Source organism: Pongo pygmaeus, chromosome 21 (genome assembly GCF_028885625.2).
Source record: "Pongo pygmaeus isolate AG05252 chromosome 21, NHGRI_mPonPyg2-v2.0_pri, whole genome shotgun sequence".
Classification (NCBI taxonomy): Eukaryota; Metazoa; Chordata; class Mammalia; order Primates; family Hominidae; genus Pongo; species Pongo pygmaeus.
This window is the reverse complement of record NC_072394.2, coordinates 46,827,737-46,836,646: the sequence shown is the minus strand read 5'-3', so window position 1 is coordinate 46,836,646 and position 8,910 is coordinate 46,827,737. Positions and strand designations below refer to the sequence as shown.

The window sequence follows — 8,910 nt, the reverse complement described above, 5'->3', positions numbered from 1 at the left end:
AGATGGCAGAGGTGTCTCCGAGGCTCCAAGAAAGACCAAATGATGCTGTGACTACTGCTCCAATTCTCCAGGGCTACATTCATCCTCTTCCAGCCTCCAGCAAATACTTTCACAAGCGCTTTTTCCCAGACCAGTGCAAGACGCGGAGGCTCGGGGAGAGGGGGCGGCCAGGAGAGCGCAGAGTAGAGGAGCGAAGAGTTCGGGGACCGGCACGCGCCAGAGGCATCAGCGGCCACGAGGGGGAGCGCGCCGGCTCCGGAGCCCCAGCACGCCTCAAGCGGTGGGACTCGCGGGCAGTGCGCATGCGCTCGAAGGGCGGTGGAGGCGCAGGTCCGGGCGAAGGGCAATACGGTGGCCGAGAGGGCACGGAGAGGAGGACGGTGGCTGACGAGATCCGGCATGGAGCATCTGGAGCGCTGCGAGTGGTTGTTGCGGGGGACGCTGGTGCGGGCGGCCGTGCGGCGCTACCTGCCCTGGGCCCTGGTGGCCTCCATGCTGGCGGGCTCCCTCCTCAAGGAGTTGTCCCCGCTGCCCGAGAGCTACCTCAGCAACAAGCGCAACGTCCTCAACGTGTGAGTGCACCCCGGTCCTCTGCTGTCCCCGCCAGAGCCGGCCCGCTGTTGCCTCGCCCAGAGAAGCCGGTGCTAGCTGCCGTGGTGGACGAGTCATTGGAGGGGAGGTCCTCCTCCTAGCCGTGACAGCAGCATCTGCACGCGTGTCACGCCTGGGAGGCCCCGGGGTAGCTGGTGTCACTAGCAGTTCGTGTTTGCAGACCCACTTTGGGCAGCCTGAGCTTGACTGGGCAGGTGGTGACAAGCGGGGTCGTGTATGTCTCTGTATATGTAGGGGTGTGGAATGGGGTGGGGATGAACCAGCCCATGTCACCACTCCCCCGCCTCCCCTTGGAGTTAGGAGCTGAGTTTGGGAGATGCCACCTCACCTCTGTCCTGCCTGCCTGTGTCAGACCCCGCGCAGACCCCACCCTGCGTCAGATCAGATCCCTCCAGCGCGTGAGAGAATCCCTTTACGACCTGTGGAAGAGCCTCGCCCCAGCCTGTGACAGGCAGAGCCCCCGCCTGTGAGATACTCACAGAGGACTGGAACCCCCTAGTCTGTGCCCTTTCCCCTGGATCTCCTTGGATCATCTCAGCCACTCAGAATGCATGGCAGAGGCCCAGAAAAGCAATCACAGCTGGGCGCTTTGAGACATCTCCTTAACTCCACCCATCCACTCCTTTGCTTGCTTGCTTGCTTTTTTCAAAACTCCCGGTTAGTAAGTTTATTGCACAAAAACTCTGTTGCAGTCATAAAGGGAAACTCTGAAAGATAAAACTGCTCCCTTGATGTGAGCCTAAGAGTTTTCCAGAATAAGTGTCTCCGGCGTGTCCTGAAAGTCAGCCCAACTTTGGTTATCTGCTTGAAACCCTGGTTCCTTTCACAGGCAGCTTCCTCAAATGCCTGACGGGTTTTGGCTCTGGCAAGATCTTCCTTATCAGTCCCAGTGAAGATTTTAGTGACAGGCCCGGGGGTGGTGCCTGAGAAGCCATTGGAACCTAGAAAAGAGTCCTTCAGTCCTTGGTCCACCTTCCTTCCTCACCCACCCTGAGAGGCTGGGCTAAGAATAGATCATGAGAGTGATAGTGGCCCCAAGTCTCTGTCCTGGGTTTAAGTCAGCCACCCTTCGTGAGCACTGGGGAGGCGGACAAGGCAGCTGCTGCTTCCTCTGGCCTAGGTGAGCTGGGAGCCAAGTGGCCTGGCTGACAACACGCCCCTGTTGTTTGAAGGTAGCCATGGATCCTGGAGTTTGTTCCAAGCCTCTGTGCTGATTAATGAGAGGGAACTAGTGAATCCTGGGATATAGAAGGGATCTTAAAAATCATTTGATCCTCCCAGCTCTGTTTGATAGCTGAAGAAACTGAGGCCTGGAAAGGTAGGAGGTATAGTAAGTTAAGTCAGAGTCAAGATTTGAACCCGGGTCTTTTGGCTTAAAGTAAAACCTTGTTGCAAGACTGTTTCTGCCATTAGGAAAGAACCAGGCTGGGCGCGGTGGCTTATACCTGTAATCCAAGCACTTTGGGAGGCCAAGGCAGGTGGATCACTTGAGGTCAGGAGTTCAAAACCAGCCTGGCCAACATGGTGAAACCCCATCTCTACTAAAAATACAAAAATTAGCCGGGCGTGGTGGTGCGTGCCTGTAATCCCAACTACTGAGGAGGCTGAGGCAAGAGAATCACTTGAACCTGGGAGGCGGAGGTTGCAGTGAGCTGAGATCATGCCACTGCACTCCAGCCTGGATGGCAGAGTGAGACTTCATCTCAAAATAAATAAATAAATAAATATAAATAAAAATACAAAAATTAGCCGGGTGTGGTTGTAGGTGCCTGTAATCCCAGCTACTCCGGAGGCTGAGGCAGGAGAATTGCTTGAACCTGGGAGGCAGAGGCTGCAGTGAGCCAAGATCGTGCCACTGCACTCCTGGGTAACAAGAGTGAAAACTCTGTCACAAAAAAAAAAAAAAAAAAAATCATTTGGTCCCCCCAGCTCTGTTTAATAGCTGAAGAAACTGAGGGCTGGAGAGGTAGGAGGTATAAAGTTAAGTCAGAGTCAAGATTTGAACCTGTGTCTTTGGCTTAAAGTAAAGCTCATTGTTGTAAGACTGTTTCTGCCATTAGGAAAGAACCAGGCCAGGTGCATGGCTCATACCTGTAATCCCAGCACTTTGGGAGGCTGAGGCAGGATAATTGCTTGAGGCCTGGAGTTCAAGACCAGTGTGGGCAACACAGCAAGGCCCCATCTCCACAAAAATAATAATAAAAAAAAATTAGCGAGGCACATTGGTACACACTTGTAATCCCAGCTATTTGTGAGGCTGAGGCAGGAGGATTGCTTGAGCCCAGGAGTTTGAGGCTGCAGTGACGTGTGATTGTGCCACTGCACGCAAGCCTGGGGGACAGAGTGAGATCCTGTCTCAGAAAAATAAAAATAAAAAATAAAAAACCACATATGGTATGGGAGAAACAGCATGAGCCTGGGGGCTGTCCAGACCGTGGTTTAATCTGTGCATACTGGTTGTGTGAGTGTGACCCTGGCAAGGTACTGAACTTTTCTGAGCCTTAGATTTCTTGTCTATAAAATGGAACAATGGCACCTTCCTCCCAGGGTAAATGTGAGTGCTCTATGGGAAAGTGAATGTGTGTGAAAGCTCCTGGCATTTGGTAAATGCTCAATTATTATTATTTATTTTTATTATTTTCCTAAGTAAATAACATAGTGCTTAAGACCACAGATCCTGGATTTGAATCCCGGCTCCTCCACTTCCGGCCTCCACTTTTGGTGTGGCACCTCCCTCTGTCTCAGTTTTCTTCTCTGTTAAAGGCAGATAATAATAGTACTTAACTCATAGAGTTGTTTTTTTGTTTGTTTTGTTTTTGAGACGGAGTCTCACTCTGTTGCCCAGGCTGGAGTGCAGTGGCATAATCTCGGCTCATTGCAAGCTCCACCTCCTGGGTTCACGCCATTCTCCTGCCTCAGCCTCCCGAGTAGCTGGGACTACAGGCGCCTGCCACCACGCCTGGCTAATTTTTTGTATTTTTAGTAGAGACAGGGTTTCACCGTGTTAGCCAGGATGGTCTCAATCTCCTGACCTCGTGATCAGCCTGCCTCGGCCTCCCAAAGTGCTGGGATTACAAGCGTGAGCCACCTCGCCTGGCTAACTCATAGAGTTGTTAATGGATTACCTGGTTAATACATTTAAAGTACTTACACAGGGGTGGGGTAGGGGAGGAGGGGAGGGCTGGGCACAGTGGCTCATGCCTGTAATCCCAGGACTTTGGGAGGCCAAGGTGGCCGGAGCATTTGAGGCCAGGAGTTCGAGACCAGCCTGGCCAACATGGTGAAACCCCTTCTCTACTACAAATACAAAAATTAGCCAGGCGGGGTGATGCACACCTATAGTCCCAGCTACTCGGGAGGCTGAGGCAGGAGGATTGCTTGAACCCGGAGGCAGAGGTTGCAGTGAGCTGAGATTGTGCCACTGCACTCCAGCCTGAGTGACAGAGCGAAACTCTGTCTCAAAAAAAAAAAATAAATAAAATAACAAATAAAGTACTTAGTAAGTGAAGTATATGGTAAGTATTTAAAACATGATAGTTGCTATGAGCTGTAGCTTTGATCAGTTTTCTCATTTTCCCTCCCCTGACAGTGTAGAGACCTGAGTCCTGACATGGTGTCCTCTCCGCCGTGTTCCCTCTCTTCACTTCCACTTTCCTCCTCTGTCAGGTATTTTGTCAAAGTGGCCTGGGCCTGGACGTTCTGTCTCCTCCTGCCTTTCATTGCCCTCACCAACTACCATCTGACTGGCAAGGCTGGCCTGGTCCTGCGGCGGCTGAGCACCCTGCTTGTGGGCACAGCCATCTGGTACATCTGCACCTCCATCTTCTCCAACATCGAACACTACACAGGCAGCTGCTACCAGTCCCCGGCCCTGGAGGGGGTCAGAAAGGAACACCAGAGCAAGCAGCAGTGCCACCAGGAAGGGGGCTTTTGGCATGGCTTTGACATCTCAGGTCACTCCTTCCTGCTGACCTTCTGCGCCCTCATGATTGTAGAAGAGATGTCTGTGCTGCATGAGGTGAAGACGGACCGAAGCCACTGCCTCCACACCGCCATCACCACCCTGGTTGTGGCCCTGGGCATTCTGACTTTCATCTGGGTGTTGATGTTTCTGTGCACAGCTGTTTATTTCCACAACTTGTCCCAGAAGGTGTTTGGCACCTTGTTCGGTTTGCTTAGCTGGTACGGGACATACAGGTTTTGGTATCCAAAAGCCTTTTCCCCAGGACTTCCTCCCCAGAGTTGTAGTTTGAATTTGAAGCAAGATAGTTACAAGAAATAAAAGAGTAACAGAGGGGGGACAGAAGGACAATGGCTAATCTATTTTTCAAATATATATTTTGCTTAGTTATTTGGCTAAATTATTGATCCTACTTCAGAGGGAAAGTGTACCAGGCAGTTTTGGTGGGTGGTGCTGAAGTCTGGGGAGTGAGTTTAGTCTTCAGACTATTCTTGGCGACATCATCAGTGTTGCAAGCACCACCATTCCCAGTTAGGCACTTTTTGTCCCTGGTAAGACTTGACCTTTATCTGGAACACTCCTTTTGTCCCTAGAGTGGGGAGCTAAGGCTCAGCAAAAGGGCAGAATCAGGAAAGCCTCTATGGTGTGGCTAAAGGAGAGGCCAGAGCCTTGGGACTCCTTTGCTGCCTTCTCTCTGGTTCTAGTTGTCTTTGGATTTTCATGGCTCTTACTGCTGTTACTTAACAGTATTTTCCGGCCAGACATGTTGGTTCACACCTGTAATTCCTGCACTTTGGGAGGCCGAGGTGGGTGGATCACCTGAGATCAGGAGTTCGAGACCAGCCTGTCCAACATGGCGAACCTCGTCTCTTCTAAAAATACAAAAATTAGCTGTGTGTGGTGGCAGGAGCCTGTAATCCCAATTACTCAGGAGGCTGAGGTAGGAGAATTGCTTGGACCCAGGAGATGGAGGTTGCAGTAAGCCGAGATCGTACCACTGCACTCCAGCCTGGGTGACAGAGCAGACTCCATCTCAAAAAAGAAAAAACAAAACAAAACAGTATTTCCCATTGGTCAGTTTTGCATATGCATCTATTTCAGGGAGGGTTCTTCTTTTTTTTTTTTTTTTTTGAGGTGGAGTTTTGCTGTTGTTGCCCAGGCTGGGGTACAATGGCCCGATCTCGGCTCATCACAACCGCCGCCTCCCAGGTTCAAGCGATTCTCCTGCCTCAGCCTCCCGAGTAGCTGGGATTACAGGCATGCGTCACCACGCCCAGCTAATTTTGTATTTTTAGTAGAGACAGGGTTTCTCCATGTTGGTCAGGCTGGTCTCAAACTCCTGACCTCAGGTGATCCGCCTGCCTCGGCCTCTCAAAGTGCTGGGATTACAGGCATGAGCCACCGCGCCCGGCTTAGGCAGGGTTCTTTATAAAAACACCCAGATGCCTGAAGGACACTCTCTGGTTGTAATATTTGTTTCATCCATGAAATGTTTACATATTGCAACTGACTTGCGATTAGCCACCAAAACAGGCCCTTTTAGATGCAGTGCCTCTCTGACCAAGTATTGGACGATTCATACGTAATGGACTATGATCATTTTCTGTCCATGTTTTCTATTACTATATGCTGGTTTTTTTGGAGCAATAAGATTACTTTTTTTCTCTTCTATTTTGAGCGAATCCTTTACAGTTTTTGGTAAGAGCTATGGCATTTGTTCTTTGTTGACAAAACTGAAAATAACTCACAAGGCCAGTGCTGCACTCTGGTACATGTAGGTTGTTTTGAGGGTTTGTTTGTTTGTTGGTTGGTTGGTTTAGAACACTAATGTACTTGTTATAAACCAAACTCCGGGCTTACAGTCTTAAATTCCACCTCATGGGGCTGTTTTCTCTGTTAGCAATGAAACCTGGGCCAGGTATAGTGGCTCACACCTATAATCCTGGCACTTTGGGAGGCTGAGGTGGGAGGATTACTGGAGCCCAGGAGTTTGAGACTAGCCTGGGCAACATGGTGGGACCCCGGTTTCTATAAATAAATAAGATAATCAAACCAGAAAGCAGGCATTTTAGTAACAACCTGATGAATTTTAAAGTGAATCAAGGTAATTTTGCAGAATGCGTTCTTGCACCGAAACGTCCCTGACCACATATCAGTGATATAGACTGAACAGTGTGCTTCAGGGTCATGTGCTGAGTGCACTGATCACTGCTGTGGCCCAGGGCATCTGTACCTTTTGGACAAGATTATAATAATTCAGAAGTGAAGTAAAATGCCTCCCTCTGATGGCAAAAAGCCAACCTGTTTGCAAAATCACCCTTATTGAAGGGTGGCATGGCTGTGGTCCCTCCCACCTGTTACTTGCATCACCAACCAAACTAAACCAAACCATACCTGGGCCTGTTCAGCTGGACTTGAAATCAGTTTCCTTTTTCTCTCCCCTTTGCAGCACTTTTCAGTTTCCAGCTTTGTCATTCTGTGGCCTTTGCTGTGACAATGCTGGGAAGGGTTAGAAATCCTGTCACCTCCATCCACAAAGGCACAGTTCCACGCCCTGTGATAAGATGTCCCCTCTTCTCTCCCAGACTGTCTCCTTAAGCCTTTCAAACTGAGCCCCTCGCTGTTGGGGTAATCACCCTTAAAGCCACCTTGATGCCCCTCTCTCCAATTTAGCCTAATAGTAGCATTAACTGAGAAGCACTACGCCTGACTGGCTTCACTCAAGGTTAGGTGGTTGAGGGTGAATCTTCGGTGTAAAATCTTTTACTATAAAGATATATTTTAAATATTTCATATCCCATCAAGTTGCAGGTTAACTTTATCAATCACAATGAGTCATGATTTGTTGCATCCAAAAGGAGCAGAAACACAGGTGATGAGATATGGGAGGTGGCGCCATGGTGCTTTGGAGGCGTTGGTAAGATGTGACCCTCTGTTGCCTACGCCCATAAACCAGTGGTGGGAGTGGCCATGGAGTAGATGGCAGGGGCTTGTTGAAGGGATTGAAAGCTCTTCTAGGCTAGGCATAGTGGTTCACACCTGTAATCATAGCACTTTGAGAGGCTGAGATGGGAGGATCACTTGAGGTCGGGCCAGCCTAGCCAACATGGTAAAACCCTATCTTGACCAAAAATACAAAAATTAGCCAGGTGTGGTGGTACACACCTGTAATCCCAGCTACTCAGGAGGCTGGGGCAGGAGAATCGCTTGAATCCAGGAGGCAGAGGTTGCAGTGAGCTAGGATCACACCACTGCACTCCAGCCTGAGCGACAGAGTGAGACTCTGTCTCAAAAAAAAAAAAAAAGGCTCTCCTAAGTGTCATGTTCAGCACCAAAAGGGAATAGGCACAGGGTGACCCCAGAAGTTCATTTGTGACACTTAAATCTCCAGATATTTATCCCACATGGGTCTGATTCGGGCTCAGCACTAAATTAACTGTATGTGGAAAGTGTCAATTGCAGAGCCTTCTGTATCGATGAGGCTTCCGCCACTTGTCCATGCTTAGTCCCTTTGCCTTTTCCTTGGGAGCATGCTTTCTATTCCTATGTGAAACAGCTTGACATAAGTGAAAGGATTTGGGCTCAAGCAAACATGAGATGTGGGTTCATATCTTGGCACCACTCCTGATAGCTGTGTGATCATGGCAAACCTCGTTTTCATCATCTGTCAGGTGGAGATGATGAAGGGAAATGGTGCATGTAAAGTGCTCAGCATCTGTGCTTAGCAGGCCATAGTCTCCCTGCCTCCTTTTTCTTGAGTAAGCCTTTAGAACTTTCTGACTCCGTTAGAAAAGGCAGAGAAATGAATATATTTTGGGTGCCATTTGGAGTCTGGGTCTTTTGTTAAAATTGTCTTGTATTATGTTGAAAAGTGTTGGTCACCCCCAGGCTCTGGGGGCATCTGTGATTATAGAATACTGCCATGCTTATTTTGCCTCTCTATGTTGAGATTAATTCACTGACGCCTCATTTTCCACATGCATCTGTCATAGTCTGGGTACCAGATTGTATTTAGAGAATGGCTCTTGCCACTGTTATGTACACACAGATCATGTGTGTAAACAAGCAAATTAAAGTAAACTGAGATAATGAAATTCCGCATTTCAGCATTTTGTGTGTTCTTTTCTAATACTCTTAAGGAAGTGCAGAGCCCAGTAAACTTCAGCCCACTTTGTGAAAGTAGGTAATTCTTTCTCAATTTAACTTGTCACATACAGGTTATTTTATGGCTAGAGTTGCTCCTGTTTTTCCCCCTAGGTCTTGTAATATAAACGCATGTTCAGACATGTATTTCTTAGCTTGACTTACTCCTTCCCTGTGTGCCACCTTCGTGTCTT

General features: G+C 49.0%; 1 protein-coding gene across 1 annotated transcript; it reads left to right on the top strand.

The window, feature by feature from the left end:
* The first annotated feature begins 329 nt into the window (after positions 1 to 329).
* Positions 330 to 8,662, top strand: FITM2 (fat storage inducing transmembrane protein 2). Its single transcript, XM_054468025.2, has 2 exons — positions 330 to 572; positions 4,279 to 8,662. Exons 1-2 carry the CDS (start codon positions 400 to 402, stop codon positions 4,892 to 4,894), a joined length of 789 nt encoding a protein of 262 aa, XP_054324000.1. The 5' UTR covers positions 330 to 399; the 3' UTR covers positions 4,895 to 8,662.
* Positions 8,663 to 8,910: the final 248 nt, after the last annotated feature.

Coding starts and splice junctions, on each gene's coding strand:
- FITM2 (XM_054468025.2), top strand. CDS start 400: ATGGAGCATCTGGAGCGCTGCGAGTGGTTGTTGCGGGGGACGCTGGTG. Junction 573..4,278: donor AAGCGCAACGTCCTCAACGT/GTGAGTGCACCC, acceptor CTCCTCTGTCAG/GTATTTTGTCAAAGTGGCCT.